The sequence below is a fragment of the Cynara cardunculus genome (genome assembly GCF_001531365.2).
Source record: "Cynara cardunculus var. scolymus isolate 2C chromosome LG 2, CcrdV1, whole genome shotgun sequence".
Taxonomy (NCBI): Eukaryota; Viridiplantae; Streptophyta; class Magnoliopsida; order Asterales; family Asteraceae; genus Cynara; species Cynara cardunculus.
In genome coordinates this window covers 67247097-67267863 of record NC_037529.1, presented here as the reverse complement: position 1 = coordinate 67267863, position 20767 = coordinate 67247097, and the positions used below count along the sequence as shown (strand labels likewise).

The 20767-nt window shown below is 33.4% G+C and overlaps 1 protein-coding gene and 1 pseudogene across 1 annotated transcript in view; one reads left to right on the top strand and one right to left on the bottom strand.

Moving 5' to 3' along the window:
- The window catches only part of LOC112507954 (probable LRR receptor-like serine/threonine-protein kinase At1g53430), a 6970-nt gene extending 235 nt beyond the window's left edge, over window positions 1–6735 (top strand). The window contains exons 2-21 of the mRNA XM_025112711.1: window positions 25–96; window positions 176–247; window positions 790–861; window positions 938–1009; window positions 1083–1154; window positions 1264–1338; window positions 1428–1499; window positions 2242–2310; window positions 2405–2476; window positions 2663–2725; window positions 2805–2846; window positions 2937–2986; window positions 3069–3424; window positions 3512–3710; window positions 3798–3929; window positions 4018–4136; window positions 4229–4439; window positions 4518–4755; window positions 4877–5027; window positions 6151–6735. Coding sequence (XP_024968479.1) covers window positions 25–96; window positions 176–247; window positions 790–861; window positions 938–1009; window positions 1083–1154; window positions 1264–1338; window positions 1428–1499; window positions 2242–2310; window positions 2405–2476; window positions 2663–2725; window positions 2805–2846; window positions 2937–2986; window positions 3069–3424; window positions 3512–3710; window positions 3798–3929; window positions 4018–4136; window positions 4229–4439; window positions 4518–4755; window positions 4877–5027; window positions 6151–6570 — 2629 coding nt within the window. The 3' untranslated portion in view covers window positions 6571–6735. The remainder of the gene's footprint in view (window positions 1–24; window positions 97–175; window positions 248–789; window positions 862–937; window positions 1010–1082; window positions 1155–1263; window positions 1339–1427; window positions 1500–2241; window positions 2311–2404; window positions 2477–2662; window positions 2726–2804; window positions 2847–2936; window positions 2987–3068; window positions 3425–3511; window positions 3711–3797; window positions 3930–4017; window positions 4137–4228; window positions 4440–4517; window positions 4756–4876; window positions 5028–6150) is intronic.
- The window catches only part of LOC112504472, a 77241-nt pseudogene that overhangs the window by 5465 nt on the left and 51009 nt on the right, over window positions 1–20767 (bottom strand).

The following is a 20767-nucleotide window of genomic DNA, read 5'->3' as shown; positions in this document are numbered from 1 at the left end:
CTATTGACAAATTATTTTCCACAGGAGTCTTTTGGGGAACCGCCTAAGCGGTCCCATACCTGAAGAAATAGGTGATATTTCTACCCTTGAGGAGCTGTAAGTAAAGATCCTTGGYTGACAAGTCTATCATAAGTGAGGCCTTCCATTGTTCTTAAAATCTTGACCTGTACAACAGGATATTGGAAGACAATTTGCTTAGTGGACCACTTCCTCGAAACCTCGGGCRCTTGCCTCGATTGMGAAGATTGTAAGATCATGCGACCTTCCWCCGTTTACCCTTTAAACTTCCACCTTTTAATCTGACAACACGATGCTACAAAACATGAGATCAGCCAATAATAGAAGTCAAAGACACTTGGCTCTTTCAATGCCTGTGATTAGTCTTGGCCTCTATCAGGGGAATTGATTGCCAYTAATCCCCATTAATTGTAAATGGGAGCCCATGCATACAGTAATATTCACATACTTTTGCGTTCGTCCAGCTTTTCAGTTGAATGTGTCATGTGTTGTTTAGAATCTGGGTTACTCATATAATTTTTCCACTTCAAAGCATTACTGGAGAAGCTAGCAAGACCATTTATTTACATTTAGTTTTGGCAGTTTCCCGATATAAGCCCGCTATTGTGTGTTTGTTTATTTGGGCTACGCTTTATGTGCTTTAAAGATGATACATGTTCTCACTTGTACAAATTCATGCCACGGAATTGACATCATTTCTTTTTTTGGTAGTCTTTTTCATACTAATGTTGACATGTTTGTCTTATTCACAATGAACGGTTTCTCTTGCAGCCTTGTTTCTGCAAATAACTTTACAGGAACCATACCTACATCGTTTGGCAATCTGACTAATATGGAAGATTTGTAAGTCATAGAGATCTTTGTTTTGATTCACCAGATATTTTGTGAAATTATTGAATCTTCTGTCAACTTCTTGCAGTAGGATAGATGGGAGTACTTTATCAGGGAGAATACCTGATTTTATCGGAAACTGGACAAGACTTGATAGACTGTGAGTGTTCTTTTACTTTCTCTGTTGACCGTTTCACATCTAAAATTTTGATRATATATAATCTATTGTGTAGTGATTTGCAAGGAACATCAATGGAGGGACCAATTCCTTCTACGATATCTCTGTTGAGAAATTTGACTGAATTGTGAGCACATTACTAAGTCTCTAATTATTTTGTTGAGCTTTTGGTCAATAAATGGGTGGTAATAGTTTTGAGCCTTGAATTTATTTTATATATGCATTATGGTTGTCAGGAGGATAACTGATTTAGCTGGATCGTCGAGTATGAGATTTCCTAATTTGCGAGACATGACAGGATTGGAAAGATTGTGAGTTGATTTCATAGTCGTGTGAYAGTAATGAGYTAAATTTGTACAGAAAGTTGACATGATAAGTCTTCTAAATAATTTTGCTGCAGGTCCCTGAGAAATTGTTTGCTTACTGGCCCAATACCAGACTACATAGGACAGATGAGTGACATGAAGAACTTGTAAGTCCATTGTTTCTATTTATGTTAAGACAAAGATCATTGGTCTTTTGAGTTTGTGCTTCTGTCTATAGTTCATCTCTAAGTATGGAATTCAAATGGATAAATATACAGTTTTATCTCTAAATTTGGAATTTACATGAATAATTTCGTGCTTTGATGATGAAAGATCAAGCAAGTTTTCAGGACCAGTGCAATGGTGGCAAAAGAATCTACAAACTAATGGCCTTCTCTTTGTGAACTTATTGTTGACATAAACTGATTTAATCTTTAGCTTCTTCCACATGAGGTTCATGATATACGTTTCCATCAGAACATACCTTAAATGGTTCATAACATTTAGCACTTAGCAGTATATAGTCAAACGAAATAATGAAGTACTAAACATATACAAAACAGTCAATAGTATTAGTACTATGTCTGGCAAAGGTTTTCCCCCTTACTTGACACAAATTATTGATTTTGTCGTCATCCATTGCTTTTAAAGTGTTCTTAACATGTCTCTTATAGCAAACGTTCCTTTGTCCCTGTTTATAGGTTTCCAATGATATCTTCCATTTGGTGGAGTTTACTGATCTTCTGAGCTTTTCCCTGTTTCTTGTTAATTTGTTTATAACAACTTCAAATCTCTAATTTTTATCTTATTTTTTTGACATGATATTATATCTTTGTTGATTTTGCATGATCCTCGCTTTTAATTTATTTACGCTTAAGGACATCTTCAACTGAACCATTTCTTTTGCAGAGACCTGAGCTTCAACAGGCTGAACGGTCCAATACCCAGTACATTGCAGACATTAAACTTTGACACCATGTATGCAACTACTTAGAAAGATGTTACATCTATCATACATACCTCGGATATCTGTATTTCTTGGTAAAATTTGAGATAGAGTGTTATAATGTAGGTTTCTGAATAACAACTCACTATCCGGAGAGATTCCTCAATGGATATTTCTGAAAATTACCAATGTAAAGATGTAAGTGATTCCCCTTGATTATTATTTTTATGCTACATGTTTACAGGAATGGTGATCTATGATCATAGAGATGATTTTATCACTGTGGTGTCTTACATTAGGATTTAGGCCATCGTAAGAGTTGCTTTTTAATATGTATATATTGTGGAGTTGGAGCTAAAAAAATTGCCACTATTTTTATTGCAGTGACTTGTCTTACAACAATTTTACACGTATATTTTCAAAACAGAACTGTCAGTCATCTAACTTGTAAGTTGTTTGCAATCCTACCTTTATTATATTCAAGGTATATTTTTTTATGTTCGCTTAACTAGTACCTTTACCACAGGAATTTAGTTTCAGCCATGTCATCTTCTGCCGCAAGCAACGGGTATGTTCTATCACCAACCTATACACACACACACACACACTCTTTTGAATTGTTCACAGTGATGTGACCTAACGTGAATTAATTTTATAGAGATGCTTGGTGTTTGAAAGACGAACTTTTGTGCAGCAGAAACCCCAACCGTAAGAATAACAACTAACCACTCCCTCTAGGTTAATTGTTATATCCATTTGTAGATCTTCACAAATAAATCTTACAATGCAGGTCATTCTTTGTTTATTAATTGCGGTGGACCCAGATCAGACTTTGAMGGAAATGAGTATGAAGAAGATTTGACCAACCAGCAATCTTWCTTCTATTCTAGTCCCGAGAGATGGGCTTATAGCACGAATGGGGTTTTCTTGGGCAACRATGATGCTCCATTTGTTTCAAGATCAGAAAATGTGACAGGTGGAGATGTATATARAACAGCTCGCTTTTCTCCCAMTTCACTCCGGTACTATGGACTGTGTTTGCGGCAGGGAAGTTATAAAGTGAGGCTCCACTTTGCTGAAATTAGTTATTCTGATGACATGACATTTAGCAGTCTGGGAAGACGCTATTTTGATATATCTGTCCAAGTAAGTGACATGCCAGTTTTTGTTTAGATTGTATAAATCTCAATTGGAGAATAATTAGWTACAAACTTAATTTGGTTTTTCATGTAGGGGGTTCTGASGAGAAAGGACTTCAACATCATGGAAGAAGCTAATGGTGTTGGCAGGGGCATCTCCATARACGTCARTRATGTTATGGTTAATGGTAGCACCCTAGAGATTCACTTGTACTGGGCAGGGAAAGGGACTACTGCAATTCCAGATCGGGGTGTATATGGACCTCTTATATCCGGTATCACAATAACACCAAGTTAGTACATTCTTTCTATCATCTGTTCCTTTTTCATTGTTCTCACTTTAAGAGCATGTATAACCTAGTTATCCCCCCTTCTTGCAGACTTTGACGTCAGTACAGGAGGACTCGCTGCTGGAGCTATAGCTGGAATTGTGATTGGTTGCTGTGCAGCTATCGCGCTAATTTTATTTGTTCTTTGGAAGAAAGGTTATCTAGGAGGCAAAGAAGATAAAGGTAAGAATAATCTATAGGAGATTGAGTATTAGTTGGCTCTTGAAATGTTTCCAATTCTAGCTGTTTCTAATCAGTACCTTTGTCACAGAGCTTCGAGCACTTGAATTACAGACTGGTTATTTAAGCCTGCGACAAATCAAATCCGCTACTCATAACTTTGATTCTGCAAATAAGATCGGTGAAGGAGGCTTCGGACCAGTTTATAAGGTATCTAGTAAACCTTATCCCTCTCAACATGATTTTATGTTTCTCTTTTATTTTTGAGGTGATTTACGAATGTTTTCCTGTTTAATTTGCAGGGTGTACTCTCGGATGGTTCCGAGATTGCTGTTAAGCAACTCTCCGCAAGATCAAAACAGGGGAACCGTGAATTTGTCACTGAGATAGGCATGATATCAGCTTTGCATCATCCAAACCTTGTTAAGCTTTATGGCTGTTGCATCGAAGGAAAGGAATTGTTGCTGGTATATGAATACCTTGAAAATAACAGTCTCGCACGTGCTCTTTTTGGTAAATACTTCACCATCCCACTATTTAGCTGTTCTATATCTATTCAAAGTAAAATTTACAATCTGTCATTCTATATAGGTCGTGAGGACCAGAAGCTTAATTTGGACTKGCCTACAAGAAAGAAGATATGYATGGGAATAGCACGGGGCTTAGCCTATCTCCACGAGGAATCAAGGTTGAAAATAGTTCATAGAGACATAAAGGCCACCAATGTGCTTCTCGACAAGGATCTTAATGCTAAGATATCTGACTTTGGTCTAGCAAAACTGGATGAAGAAGAGAATACTCATATCAGCACACGGATTGCTGGAACGATGTGAGCTCTCATTCTTTGGATCTTATAGGGTCCTCTCATATTTTTGTACTGTGTATGTACCTTTGACTTTAACATAGCTAGATTCTTTCAAATCTGAGACGTTTATGGTGTGAATTTGTAGAGGATATATGGCTCCGGAATATGCAATGAGAGGATACTTGACAGATAAAGCAGATGTTTACAGCTTCGGAGTTGTTGCATTAGAGATTGTCAGCGGGAAAAGCAATACAAATTACAGGCCAAAGGAGGAGTTCGTATATCTTCTTGACTGGGTAAGTTCAATCATTCAAACTGTTCTATCTTTTCTAAAGATCCGAGATATTCTCTCTCACCTACAGGTGAGTTAACCAAGGGGATGAGAATCTCGCCTGGAGGGGACTTAACCAACGGATTAGAATAGGGTAGTTGACTGCTTATAGGAATGCAGTTTGGGGAGGGGTAGGGATTAGAATAAGATATAAAATGTAGGAAAAAATAACACCACCCTTTTCTAGTTAATGTAGGACTTTGGCACCCTAAGTGCCACCAGCCACCCATCCCCCTTTCCCTACCCTTCAATTTTTTTTATACTCCCTTCCATCTTAGGTAACCCCCCCCCCCCAACCCCACCCCAAAACAACTGTCCTAGTCCTCCGCTTCTAAGAGCTCCTATCAGACAACTTCATCCCATGTGTTTTCCTCATCTCCAAACTTGTGGCACGCTATCATAGGCCTTGTCCAAGTCTATAAACACCATATATAGGTCCTCGCTACGTTCTCTATACTTCTCCATTAGGCATCTGTGGATGTGAATTGTCTCAATTGTCGACCTCCCTGTATGAAGCCAAATTGGTTATCTGTTACCTCGTCTCTCGCCTCAGCCTGGCCTCCATCACATGCTCCCATAATTTTCATTATATAGCTTGTAGCTTTATCCTGCGATAAACCGAATTCATTCTATTGAAGCGTAACATTTCATTTCCTGTTGCATTTCTTTGGTTTGGATGCCCATAGCTCTGTGCGTTGCCTTTGTTCTTATATAGGGGCACGACCACCCTAAGGAGTCATTTACCAAACGTATACCGGGTAGGTGTTTACTAACAAGAGTTGTCACTCTTACTTATAGGGTAAGATTCTCGATCTTTGCTTTCGCTCTTAGTAGGTAAGATTGTCGGTCTCAGTTATTTTTTTTTTACTTTCCTCCCCTTTCGCTATTTTTCCTTTCCTTTCCTTTCCTTAGTAGAAAAGGTTTAAAAACACAGCATAACTGATATATACCGAATATGTTTGGAAGCCCTCCTCCTTGGAGCTAGCTTTTGGGAGTGGCTTTTGCTTAAGCCCATGTATCAAAAACCACCTATACATTTGCTACAAAAAATAAGGCATAACTGATGACTTCCATTTTGGTTTTTGAAGRCATATGTCCTRGAAGAGCAAGGGAGTCTTTTGGAACTAGTGGACCCTGGTCTTGGTCCTAAATACCCAAAAGATGAGGCCATGAGGATGCTGAATTTGGCTCTTCTATGCACCAATCCATCTCCCACCCTTAGGCCACCCATGTCATCCGTTGTCAAAATGCTCGATGGTAAAATCCCCGTTCAGCCACCCATGGTCAAACGAGTGGCAGGAAACCCAGACATGAGGTTCAAAGCGTTTGACATGGTCTCACAAGACAGTCAGACACAAGTCTCCACCATCTCGGCAGACAGTCTAGGACCGAGGAGCTTATCGAACGATGGTCCCTGGGCAGATACGTCACTCTATAAGGATGAGACYGCGGAAAGTTCTTCTTCGGCGAATAAGCTTCTTCCGGATCTTTATGACGTTGATATATGAATCCGTAAGTAAGGTTTATTTCTTTATTTATATATGTAGAAATCGTTGTGCTTTTAAGTTATGTAGTTGTAGTCGTTTATTGCAAAATTTTGCTTCCATTCGTCCCACAAATGATATCTTTGTTGATTTATAGTAACATTTAAAGTCTCATTTTGTATTTGTAAATATTGTAATAAACTTTGGATTATATATGCAACGAAAATTGCAAAAGAAGTATACATTAAACGATTACTTGTACATGTTTCAGTACATTCTACACTTATGACTTAACTCTCAGGAACATCTCTGGTAAAGTTAACATTATAATTTATTTTATCGGGTAAGATTGTAGTACATCAAAATATATCTTATGCAATAATTTATCTGGTAAGCACTTACTCGAGCAAGAGTCGTCACCCTCACTTACCTCTATTCTTATCATTGCTCTTATCGGGTAAGATTTTTTTGCCCTTTGCCATGTTCATCCGGTAAGAAAAATTGTTCAGTAAGTACTTACCGGGTAAGCATTTAGTAAACGGTTTCTAAGGTCAAAATCTCCAAAGAAAATTATATCAACAAGTTCTCTATTTTTGGAGATCACAACATGGATTATATTATTAAGATATTTAATACATTTCATAAAATATTATTTGTCTCTATATTTAATTTCAAGGATTCTCATGAATAAAAAGAACAAAAAATATTTTTTTGAGAATTCTCCAAATTTAAAGCATTTCACCATTTCTCTTGCTTTCTCCATTTTAAAGAAGGTTTTGAAAATCTATTAGATTAAAAAATTTAAAAATCTTCATTTTAAAAAATCTATTAAAATGAAAATTCTTAAAATCTTCGTTTTAGATAATCTTATAGAGATGTTTTAAGGTAAAGTTGTCATTCAATCTAATAAAAAATGTAATTGTTTTTTTTTATTAACCTGGATGTCCAATCCGTTATACGAGCCGACTTATCTCAAGGCGACCACCTACTTTGCAGATAGCCCGGAGTCACCGCATTTGAACCTCCATGGGATTTTTATTCCTCATTGAATTTGAACCTGAGATCTCCTGATACTTTTAACCTTTGAAACCAAGCATAAACCAATCAAGCACCACCTTTATAATTAAAAAAAAAAATGTAATTGTTATATTGTTATGAAACTATATACCATTTTTATTACAAACATTTATTATTTGGTTTGCTTTGGTTTTAACTTTTAAGTAATAAGTATGGTGTATGGTTTTATTATTCAATTGATTGCATAGTAAATGGCAGTGAACAACCAATCATAGCATCCATGTGAAGATCATCAGAACTGGGTTGCCTGTACCTATACTATTCTATCTGTAGGCTGCTTCTTTTATTTTTATTGTACCTTATTTTTGCTTGGACAACACGACATTGAATTTATAATAGTGAAATGGACCCAAATTATCATATTCTACGACTAAATTGATCTCTTAATATATTTTTTTGAACTTTATTTAAAAGTTATTTATACTATCTTATTAAACAAATTCATCAAAAGTCTTAAATTCTTAAAATTCTAAATGACCAAGATATCTTTTTCAATTTTTTCACTTTTTCATCCCTTCCTCTATTCACATACATTTATCAGTTACAAAAACAAATAGTTTTATTGATTCAAATTTCAGACTTCAACACTGCCTCTTGTAAATCAGAAGTGAAATAAGACTTCATACTTCAGCACCTCGTAGAAAACAAACGTCACCTCAATGATAACAAAATATGTACATTTCTAAAAAAAAGTAAACATGATAGATAATATATTGAAAATGTTCAAGATAGACGTCCACTTGCAACTACACATTTATTGTGAAACGTACCATATTGAAGAGCGAAGACAAGACTTCGAGAGCGACGAAGAACTTTAGAGATGTCCCATCGAAGATGCAACGACCATTTCAAAGGGGTTCGATTTTGTTCCAAGAAGATTTTCCGAGTGAACAAAAATATGGCATATAAACGTTTCATGTGCGCAAATCGTATTCATGTCCGACCCCACCTTAAAAAAAAACTTGTGGTTTTCTTTCAAAAAGATGAATGCTTTTAAAATAATATAAAGGGACCAACTTATTTTCCTCAACCTTTTATATTCTTCCTTTTGTTATTTATCTCATATTCCACACATACAAAATAGAGTTCAAGAACACCAAAAATCAACTCGTAAATTCGAACGAGTAAGGAAACTCAAGGTTATGTTAGACAAACTAGTAGATATACAAATCGTTGATTTAAAAGTAATTGATAGCTGAAAAACTAATTAATGACAAGTAAATTAATTGTTAACTGATAAATTACTCAAATTTGATTAAAAAAACAATTGATAAATTAGATGACATCACAAAAATGATTTATAAGTACATACTAAAATTTACCCGTCCCCGTCCCCATCCCCGGATTACGCCAAGCGGGGATCCCCGTCCCCGTCCCCGATCGGGGCGGGTGGACCGGGTTACCCGACGGGTCGGGGTCCATTACCATCCCTAGACCTTACTCCTGTGTACCCTTTAAATTTCCACCTTTTAATCTAAAAGCATGAAGCTACAAAACATGAGATCAGCCAATAATAGAAGTCAAAGATAAGTGATTTCCATTAATCCCCATTATTTGAACTTCAATGTTCTTATTTATGGCCCTAGATGGACTTCTTTGCATGGTTGACAAAGTTATGTTTATTTCTCTACTCACTAATGGATTGGAGATTGGTGTTGCCCTTTTGGAGCTTATTATGCATATTGGTTTAAACTATTACCAAATGCTTACACTGTCTTGCAGCTCCTCTTGTTCCTTATTATGTCTTCTTGTTCAATACAAGTAATGTCATGCTCATCCTCATGACAATTTACTTGCAATAAATTTTAGCAATTTTCCTATATAGGCTGCCCACTATTGTATGTTTTACTGTTTATTAGGTTGAAGCTTTAGCTTTAAAGATGATACACATTTTCATGCCATGGAATTGACATGTTAAGTCTTCTTTTGGCAGCTCTTTTTTAGTGCTGCCATCTTTGCATTATTTGTTGGTGATTTTAATGGATCATTGGGTCATTTTGTGTGATTGGATTTATAAGGGAATGACGGGGTTGTTAGTTTAGCTATAACATGGCTTAGGTACCGAATGCACACTTGTAATTTAGCTAGGGGGTTGGGCCCCTTTGCGAGGTCCAAGGAGCAGTGCCCCCTAGTGGTAGCCCTACTGATTAAGATAGCATACACTAAATTTTATTAGTGGTTTTATCGGTGTTTGTAAATACCGATGAAAGTGCCATCACGTCGATGAGTTTACCTCTGAYGGGTTTATATTTCATGAGTATACCTCTGAGGGTTTAACTCTAACGGGTATCAGCTGATGGGTTGCTAATAGTTTACTATCTGATGAGTWATATATCCCTTGATGTGCAGCAGCCAACGGATTTTTTACCAGTAATTTGCTAATAGTAATTGATAACTGAATAATTAGTTGTTAACTGATAAATTGCTCAAATTTGATGATAAGAAAAACAATTGACATCATAAAATGATTTAAAACGACATATTGAAAAATTACTTAATTGGAAAAAAATGGATATGTTTGAAGAGAAAAACCTTTGGAGTTTATTAAAACTAGCTTATAATTTACAGTTTATAAACAAGATTTTTTTTAATAAATTTAAAAAATAAACTATTTATGGCTATAAAATATAGTTTAAATATTTAAAAACCGAAAAGAAAGAGAAACATAAACAAATCATGATTTAGAACTCCAGGGCATGATTCAAAATGGATATATCATTATGAGGTGTTTTTGATTTACGTAATGGCGTAGCTAGTAGGGGGCTAGGGTTGTTTATTTACCTCTTAATAATTTCATTAAGAGACAACATCTGAATCGGTAAGAGATGAATTTTGTTTGCCAAAAAACTGGTATGCTTCTTATGGTTTTAAAACCTTCTAAATGATTTTGCATTTTAGAACCATTAATGGCCCTAATTTTATTCTAAACAATTATCAAACAATCATATTTCATTTTACTATATATCGTAAGAGCCTCTTAATCATTCTGACATCTTAATCATACCGCATCAAACCATTGAACAACTGCCAAACAGCCACTTAATAACTTTTATTTGAATATAATACAAGAACATTTATTAGTTAGAGATGGTTTTCTACGATTTAAAAGCATTTAAAGTAAAAAAAAAAAAAACTCACTCTCTAAACCTCTAGTGGCCTTTAAACATCAAAGTTTTTTTTTGGTTTCATAGTTATTTTTTTAGTTTTTAAATTTTAAACAGCTTATAAATATGCATATTTTAATATTTACCATTTACATCATCAATATTATTTTTATATTGTTTTCAATTTATAAAATATATATATAGATTTGGGATCATGTGAGATCAAGAGTTTTTCGTGAAACCCGTAAGACCAAATCTCAACTTTTGGATTAGATCTATAATCTGAACATTCATAATCACAAAATTGCCACGAGACTTCTCAATAATTACAAAATTATCACCGTGCAACTTTAAACCGTTAAATCATTAGCTTATAAAGTTGATCAACGAATATAAATTGGTCTTACGGATCTCACGAAAAACCTTTAGTTTCACGTGAACCATTTGAAAACAATTTTAGAAAGAGATTTAAATGAGTTTTAAATATCTTTGGATTATATCAAAGTTAAAATCTGTCACATCTAGAAACTCGACAAAATTTAAAAAGTGAGTAACGATCCTATGGAAAATATGGTTGAAAAAAAGGGACCATCCTTATCGAAAATCCTGAATCTGTCGGTTATTTTTTATTTTAAAATCTCTTTTTTCTTCTTGTAACCCTATAAAGCATGAGCCAACCATGCATGATCGTTCAATTATAGATTCATTATTGAAGACTTTTTGAATKGTCTAGTCGTCTCAATAAAGTTGTAATTAATTAGATTTCGTACCTTTGATTTATTTCACACAAAAAATTGTTGGTTCGTAGAGATTTCACGAATAAAAGAGTTTTCAAAAGAAGATCTATATCTATATATATATATATATATATATATATATATATCTATATATATATCTATATATATATATATATATGTGAGGTTTATTTTATAAACCATGTAAATTTTACAAACCGATCTCAATCATACATGTAGATAATCAACAGTGTGGGTTAAATCGGTTCCTAACTTTACTCTCAACTACATTTTATAACCAACTCTAAATTTCGAAACAAACAAAATCAGTTGTTGAGATTACATTTGTCGGGTTTGTAAGAATCATATGATTTATATTTGAAACTCCCGTTATATATACAAAAAAAGTGGTAACATGCTCAAAATCAAGTCGAATCATGGATACAAAATGTAAAGAGAATGAATATAATATTAATTAGGACTATAAACGAACTGAAGTTCAACGAACCATTTGTGAACCGTTCGGCGGGAAGTTCGTTTATTTAATAAATGAACGAACATGAACAATTTTTTTGTTCATTTAGTTAAACGAACAAACATGAACAAGAGTTTCGTTCGTTCATTTATTTCGTGAACGTTCGTTCATTTACCGTTTGTTTAAGTTCGTTCGTTTATGTTTGTTTATATATTAAATTTAATATATAATCTTTTATTTATTTACATTGAATTCAAATAWWATTTATTTATGTTCGTTTAACTCGTTCGTTTAGCCCGTTTGTTTATGTTCGTTCGTTTACGTTCGTTTAGCATGTTAATGAACGAACATAAACGAACACAAACACATCTAATTTCTAAATGAACGAACAAGAACACATCTGACACTACTAAAAAATCTGGTTTTTCCGACGGATTTACGACGGATTTTGCCGTCGGAAAAACCCCCGCCGCTAAATGCATTTTCCGACGGATTTGTATTTTCCGACGAAAAAATCCGTCGGAAATCCGTCGTGCAATTTTATAATATGTTATCTATTACCCGGGTTAATTAGAAGTAATATAAAATGAGATTAGATTTACCGACGGAATTTCCGTCGAAAATCCGTCGGTAAACTTTTCCCCTTTTTTTCCAAAATAATAACCAGTTTTTATTTCAAAAATAAAAATAACATTTTTCCGACGGATTTTGTCGTCGGAAAACTTTTTCTAATTTAAAATACGAAAATATTTTTTTTTATTTTTAATGGACGGAAAATATTTAGGAAAATCCTCCAGAAAATCCGCCAGAAATTTTTTAAATAAAACTTATATCTAATTATTTACCGACGGATTTTCCACCAGAAATCCGTCGGAAATTTAACTGGTACAGGAAAAAAAAAACCAAAAAACCAAAATATAAAATCCTAAAATATAAAGATCATGTCATTAAATACAAATATACAATACACAAATATGTCATAAATACCTAATATGATTATCTGGACGAAATAATATACATACATAAATTCGATTGATGACGTTAGTTTATAAATACACTATATCAAATCTATTGCGGCGGGGTCGGCGGAAACTGTTGAGATTGTGTAAACCTCTTCATCATATCCATCATGTCTGCATGTTCTTTCTTCCGGATCTCATCTTCCCTATTTCGGATCTCTTCTCGGCGAAGAAGTTCCTCAACCTCCTTCTGTCGGATTTCATCTCGAGTGCGCATTTCTTGAATTTGGGACTGTAAGTTGTTAATGAACTACAAATAAAATAAAACGTTAAACTTTCTAATAAGTATAAATGAAATAAATAAACATCAAAGGTTTAAGATGTACACACCTCACTATCTACATTAGGCGATCCACTCGAGTTTGCTTGTGAGGATGTCCCGGTCAAGACCAAATTGGGATCTTCATTGTACCCGAACCCAAATAGACGGCCTTTCCTGGATCCCCCAACCGCCTCATTCCACAAGTCAGTATCAACTAGGGGATGGGTCGAGGGATCCTCACCGTACTTTTCGGTGAGATTGTTTGAATAGGTACCCTGTGGTTTAAAAAAATACTACTAGTCAATTTCAACAGCATAACGACTGTAAATGAAACGTTTCCAATTAAAACAATCCTAACATTTGTCCAACAAATGGCAACCCAAACTTTATATATATATATATATATATATATATATATATATTAACATTCTAACTATATCAACGGCACGATTCCGCCACGTTTTGGTCAGCTTCCTCTTAGAATTTTGTAAGATTTATTGTGCTTCAATTTTCTCAATCTTTCACCTGAACTAGGTGAATTTACTCTTTGACACTTTATTTTCTGCAGAAGTCTTTTGGGAACCGCATCAGTGGTCCCTATTTATATTTTCCGACGAAAAAATCCGTTGGAAATCCGTCAAACAATTTTATAATATGTTATCCATTCCCCTGGTTAATTATTAGGAATATAAAATAAGATTAGAGTTATCGACGGAAATTCCGTCTGTAATTATATTTAAAAACTTTTTCCCCTAGTTTAAAATATGAAAATGTTTTTTATTTTTAATGGACGGAAAATATTTACCAACGGAATTTAATTTTTTTTAAATAAAAAATTAAAATCCGTCGGAAATTTTGAAAAAATTTCTTTTTTTTTCAAATATATTTAATCCGTCGGAGATTTTTAATAAAAAAAAAGTTTTTTTTATTTTTTAATAATAGCTTCTAAAAAAGAATTAAATTTTAAAAAAATCTAAAAAATTTCGAGTCGGAAATTTTTAGATTTTTTCTTTTTTTTTTCAAATATATTTTAATCCATCGAAGATTTTTAGGAAAAAGAAGTTTTTGCTTTCTTTTTAATAATAGCTTCTAAAAAGAATAAAATTTCAAAAACAATCTAAAAATTTCTGACGGATTTCCGACGGAATTTAATTTTTTATTTATTACGTCGGAAATGTTAGATTTTTTTTTCAAATATTTTTTAATCCATTGGTACATTTTTAAGTAAAAAATGTTTTGTTTCCTTTTTAATAATAGCTTCTAAATAGTATTAAAAAAATCTGAAATCTCCGACGGATTTCAATTTTTTAAATAAAAAAAATTAAAAAATCTTCATCCGTTGAAGATTTTTAAGAAAAAAAAATTATTTCCTTTTTAATAATAGCTTCTAAAAAAGTGTAAAATTTAAAAAAAAAACTAAAAATTTCCGACGGATTTTAATTAAATAAGAATATAAATTAAATTCCGTCGGAAATGCGTCGGAAAATGTAATTAATTAACACTAATTATTTATTAAGAAAAATTAGATCAATTTTGTGACGGATTTGTGACGGTACTAAATATATTAAAAAATCCGTCGCAAATCCGTCGAACATCTGTCAGGAAGTTTTCCAAAATAAATTCTTGTTTTCTAAAAAAAATCGGTGACGGATTTGTTGGGGATTTGTAGCGGACGTCGATAAATGTTGACTTTTGTTGACTATTTTGGGATCCGTCGGAAATCCGTCACTGATTTTTCCGACGGAACGTTCGCCAGAAAATTCCGTCGGTGATACCCATTTTTTTAGTTGTGTTACCTGATAAGTCAGTCATCATTGAGACCTTCATTGTTCTAACAATTTTGACCTATTCAAAAGGATCTTGGAAGACAATTTGCTTGAAGGACCACTTCCTCCAAACCTTGGGCATTTGACTCGACTGAGAAGATTGTAAGATTACGTGACCTTGCTCCTGTGTACCCTTTAAATTTCCACCTTTTAATCTAAAAGCATGAAGCTACAAAACATGAGATCAGCCAATAACATAAGTCAAAGATAAGTGATTTCCATTAATCCCCATTATTTGAACTTCAATGTTCTTATTTATGGCCCTAGATGGACTTATTTGCATGGTTGACAAAGTTATGTTTATTTCTCTACTCATTAATGGGTTGGAGATTGGTGTTGCACTTTTGGAGCTTATTATGCATGATGGTTTAAACTATTACCAAATGCTTACACTGTCTTGCAGCTCCTGTTGTTCCTAATTATGTCTTCTTGTTCAATATAAGTAATGTCATGCTCATCCTTATGACAATTGACTTGCAATAAATTTTGGCAGTTTTCCTATATAGGCTGCCCACTATTGTGTGTTTTACTGTTTATTAGGTTGAAGCTTTATGCGCTTTAAAGATGATACACATTTTCATGCCATGGAATTGACATGTTAGTCTTCTTTTGGCAGCTCTTTTTTAGTGCTGACATCTTTACGTTATTCGTTGGTGATTTTAGTGGATCATCAGGTCATTTTGTGTAATTGGATTTATAAGGGAATGACGGGGTTGTTAGTTTAGCTATAGCATGGCTTAGTAGGTACCGAATGCACACTTGTAATTTAGCTAGGGGGTTGGGCCCCTTTGCGGGGTCCAAGGAGCAGCGCCCCCTAGTGGTAATCCTACTGATTAAGATATTAGACACTAAATTTTATTAGTGGTTTTATTGGTGTTTGTAAATACCGATGAAAGTGCCATCACGCTGACGAGTTTACTTCTGACTGGTTTATTTTTCATGAGTATACCTCTGAGGGTTTACCTCTGACGGGTATCAGCTAATGGGTTGTTGATAGTTTACTATCTGATGAGTTATCCGCAGATGTGCAGCAGCCAACGGATTTTTTACAAGTTCTGTAGCCCAAATTAATACAAATAAGCACTTCAATTCAATGGGGGTATTCATTATTGTCTTCAATATACGATTGTGGTTTCTCTAGGTTTATAGGTTATGATTTCTGCAAATATCGAGACTGCATATTTGAGATTTTATTTTTGTGATACCTAGGCATATTTGGGTTGAAATATAACCTAAGAAAAATGATCTCTCATGCGATATTAAGTTTTATGCGGGCTGTTTTGCATTGTTGCTCACTACACATGAATATTATCCAACATTTTTCACAATGAACGATTTTTTCTTGCAACTTTCTTTTTGGAAATAACCTTACAAGAACCATATCTATCTCGTTTGGCAATCTGATCAATATAGAAGATTTGTAAGTCATAAAGATCTTTGCTTTGTTTTTTTTTTACCTGGCAGGTAAGGTAGTGATTCATCCGATATTTTATCAAATTATCGAATCTTCTGTTCACTTCTTTCAGTAAGATAGATGGGAATACATTATCTGGGAGAATACTGGATTTATCGGGACTGGACAAGAATCACGAAACTGTGAGTATTCTTTTACTTTCTTTGTTGATGGCTTAACTTCTAAAGTTTTGGTCATATATATTGTGTAGTTATTTGCAAGGAACATCAATGGAGGGACCGATTCCTGCGACAATATCTCTGTTGACAAAATAGACCGAAATGTGAGCACATCATCAAGTCTCCATATATAAGATGGTTCAATTCTGGCCGATATGAGAATCTAACACACCCCCTCCAGTGGAGGCTAGATGGACTCAAATTGTCCCAAAGTGTCGAGAGGGGGCTAAACAAGTGCACATTGTCCCACATTGGCTAGACTTGGACCATTTTCTCCCGTATAAGGGCTCTTTTGGAGAGTGATATGGAGGTTCCGCATATGAACAAGTGTGATGCTATGCTTGTTTGGATTATTATGAAATGTTGTTTTCAACTAGTAATATTGAGTATGTAGTTATATTTGTGAACTAATTGTTTTATTCAAATATTTACCAAACAACTATATTTCATGTAGAACTAAATCATACAAAGCGTTAAAATAGTAATTTATCGTCATTCAAAACAATTACCAAACAACCATATATCATACAGAGTCTTTTAAACATTCTGACTACATCACCATTCTATATCAAACATTCAGAATGATTATCGTTGTGCTTATCTACTAATTTACCAACCTTCATTATTTTGATTTTATTTTTTTCAAGAATTTTATGAAGAAAGATTGGAGATAAAGGTGACGAATGAAGAAAAAATCACCTGATGTAAGGCGTAACAATATCTTCAAAAGATTCTTTAAAATACTGAAAATTAAGATTTTGGAGATTTTTGGGCAATTTTTTCACTCCAATAGAATTAAAAATGGAGAAAGCATAAAAGAGGGCGAAATTTTGTAAATTTGCGTAACTCCTTGTAAATGATTATCATGAGAGAAATATTTTTTATTATATTTTCACCGGTTAGAAACTTTGAAAGTAAGTGTCGAGGAAAGAAAAATAATATTTTATTAAATGTATGAAATATTTTAATGATATAATTTATGTTGTAATCTCCAAAGTGGAGAAACACCTAGCGGACGTTTTGTTTGAAAAAATGGCTTTGAGAGACCTAGATTTCGTGGAACGATTTGGAATTGTAGGGATTTGAATTTGGAAGGATTTAGAATTCTTTGGAGTATTTTGTTTGTAGAATTTGTGATGGAATTGAATTTCATTCTTTATAAATAATGTACAAAAAATTATAAAAACAAAGAAATTATTTTCTTATTAATTGATTATTACAAAACAAATGTTTTAACATATTTTAAGACATCAACAACGGCGTTTCTCAATCGATCAACCTTAATTAAACATTTCTCTCCATGGATCCTTGTCAAATCAATCATCACCTCTCTCAATTAATGTATTTTAATAGAATGTAAATGTATTAAACACCGTTAATGACATATTTTCGTTTAAATGAATGTTAATTATATAATTTAAATGAAAATTTCATAATGATGATGAATAAATATGTGAAATTGTATAAATATATCTATAAATTCAACACTATAATTTTTAATACGTAATAGACAATTTAAACAAATTCAGACGTTTATCAGTTTGCAAAAATAAGATTTCATACTTTAACACTTTTTAGAAAACAAACGTCACCTTAATAATAACAAAATATATCCATTTTTAGAAGGGAAAAAAAAAGTAAACATGATAGCTAATATATTGCAACTGATCAAGATAGACTTCTACTTGCAACTAAACATTCATTGTGAATAAAAGAAAATATGTGGTTTTCTTCAAAGATGAATGCTTTTAAAACAATATAATGGGACCAACTTATTTTCCTCAACCTTTTATATTCTTCCTTTTATTATTTATCTCATATTCCACACATACAAACAAGAGTTCAAGAACATCAAAAATCAACTCATAAATCCGAACAAGCAGGGGCGGATGCAAAGAGGAGGCGTTGGGGTCCTGGGCCCCCAACAATTTTTTTTTTCAAAGCCCAATAATTTTTTTTTAACTTGTAATTTTTAATTTTCTTCATTTGAGCCCCCAACATGATTTTGTAAGAGGCCCCTCACTGCCTCACACTCACAGTTCTGGTCCTTCTAATCTGGAAGAGACGAAGGAAGCAGTAAGCCAGTAAGTAGCACTGATTACCGAAGTGGCGAAACAGGGAAGAAGTACCGAAGCGAAGAAGACACGACCTGTGGCTGTGGCTGCTTGGCTCGCTGCGAGTCTGCGAAGTGCGACCATCGACCAGACTGTCCAGACGCCGACCAGCAGGCTGCCTGTGCACAGCGGCGGCAACGCGACTTAGGTTTTTGATTCGGCCTTCGGGTAAAAATTCTAATTTCCAAATTGCTTATTGGTGATTTGGTATTTGGTAAATGCTTTAGATTAGGTTAATTTTGTAGGTTGTTNTTATTGGTGATTTGGTATTTGGTAAATGCTTTAGATTAGGTTAATTTTGTCAACCACGGGGTCATGCATTTCCAAAAAAATTTGTCAGGAGTAAAGGAAGACGCTTTTGTCCGACTTGGTTTGATCAATATGCTAATTGGTTGGAGTATAGTGCCCCCTACGATATATTTTTCTGCGTCGCCACTGCGAACAAGTGAGGAAACTCAAGGTTATGTTAAACAAACTAGTAGATAAATAAATCATTGATTTAAAAGTAATTGATAACTGAATAATTAGTTGTTAATTGATAAATTGCTCAAATTTGATGATAAGAAAAACAATTGACATCATAAAATGATTTAAAACAACATATTGAAAAATTACTTAATTGGAAAAAAAAATGGGTATGTTTGAAGAAAAAAAACCTTTGGAGTTTATTAAAACTAGCTTATAATTTATAGTTTATAAACAAGATTTTTTTTTATTAAATTTAAAAAATAAACTATTTATGGCTATAAAATATAGTTTAAATATTTAAAAACCGAAAAGAAAGAGAAACATAAACAAATCATGATTTAGAACTCCAGGGCATGATTCAAAATGGATATATCGTTAAGAGGTGTTTTTTATTTACGCAATGGCGTAGCTAGTAGGGGGCTAGGGTTGTTTATTTACCTCTTTTTTTTAAACGGTGTTTATTTACTTCTTAATAATTTCATTAAGAGACAACATCTGAATCGGTAAGAGATGAATTTTGTTTGCCAAAAAACTGGTATGATTCTTATGGTTCTAAAACCTTCTAAATGATTTTGCATTTTAGAACCATTCATGGCCCTAATTTCATTCTAAACAATTATTAAACAATCATATTTCATTTTACTATATATCGTAAGAGCCTCTTAATCATTCTGACATCTTAATCATACCGCATCAAACCATTGAACAACTGCCAAACAGCCACTTAATAACTTTTATTTGAATATAATACAAGAACATTTATTAGTTAGAGATGGTTTTCTACGATTTAAAAGCATTTAAAGTAAAAAAAAAAAAAAAAACTCACTCTCTAAACCTCTAGTGGCCTTTAAACATCAAAGTTTTTTTTTTGGTTTCATAGTTATTTTTTTAGTTTTTAAATTTTAAACAGCTTATAAATATGCATATTTTAATATTTACCATTTACATCATCAATATTATTTTTATATTGTTTTCAATTTATAAAATATATATATAGATTTGGGATCATGTGAGATCAAGAGTTTTTCGTGAAACCCGTAAGACCAAATCTCAACTTTTGGATTGGATCTATAATCTGAACATTTATAATCACAAAATTGCCACGAGACTTCTCAATAATTACAAAATTATCATCGTGCAACTTTAGACCGTTAGATCATTAGCTTATTAAGTTGATCAACGAATATAAATTGGTCTTACGGATCTCATGAAAAACCTTTGGTCTTACGTGAACCATTTGAAAACAATTTTAGAAAGAGATTTAAATGAGTTTTAAATATCTTTGGATTATATCAAAGTTAAAATCTGTCACATCTAGAAACTCGACAAAATTTAAAAAGTGAGTAACGATCCTATGGAAAATATGGTTGAAAAAAAGGGACCATCCTTATCGAAAATCCTGAATCTGTCGGTTATTTTTTATTTTAAAATCTCTTTTTTCTTCTTGTAACCCTATAAAGCATGAGCCAACCATGCATGATCGTTCAATTATAGATTCATTATTGAAGAC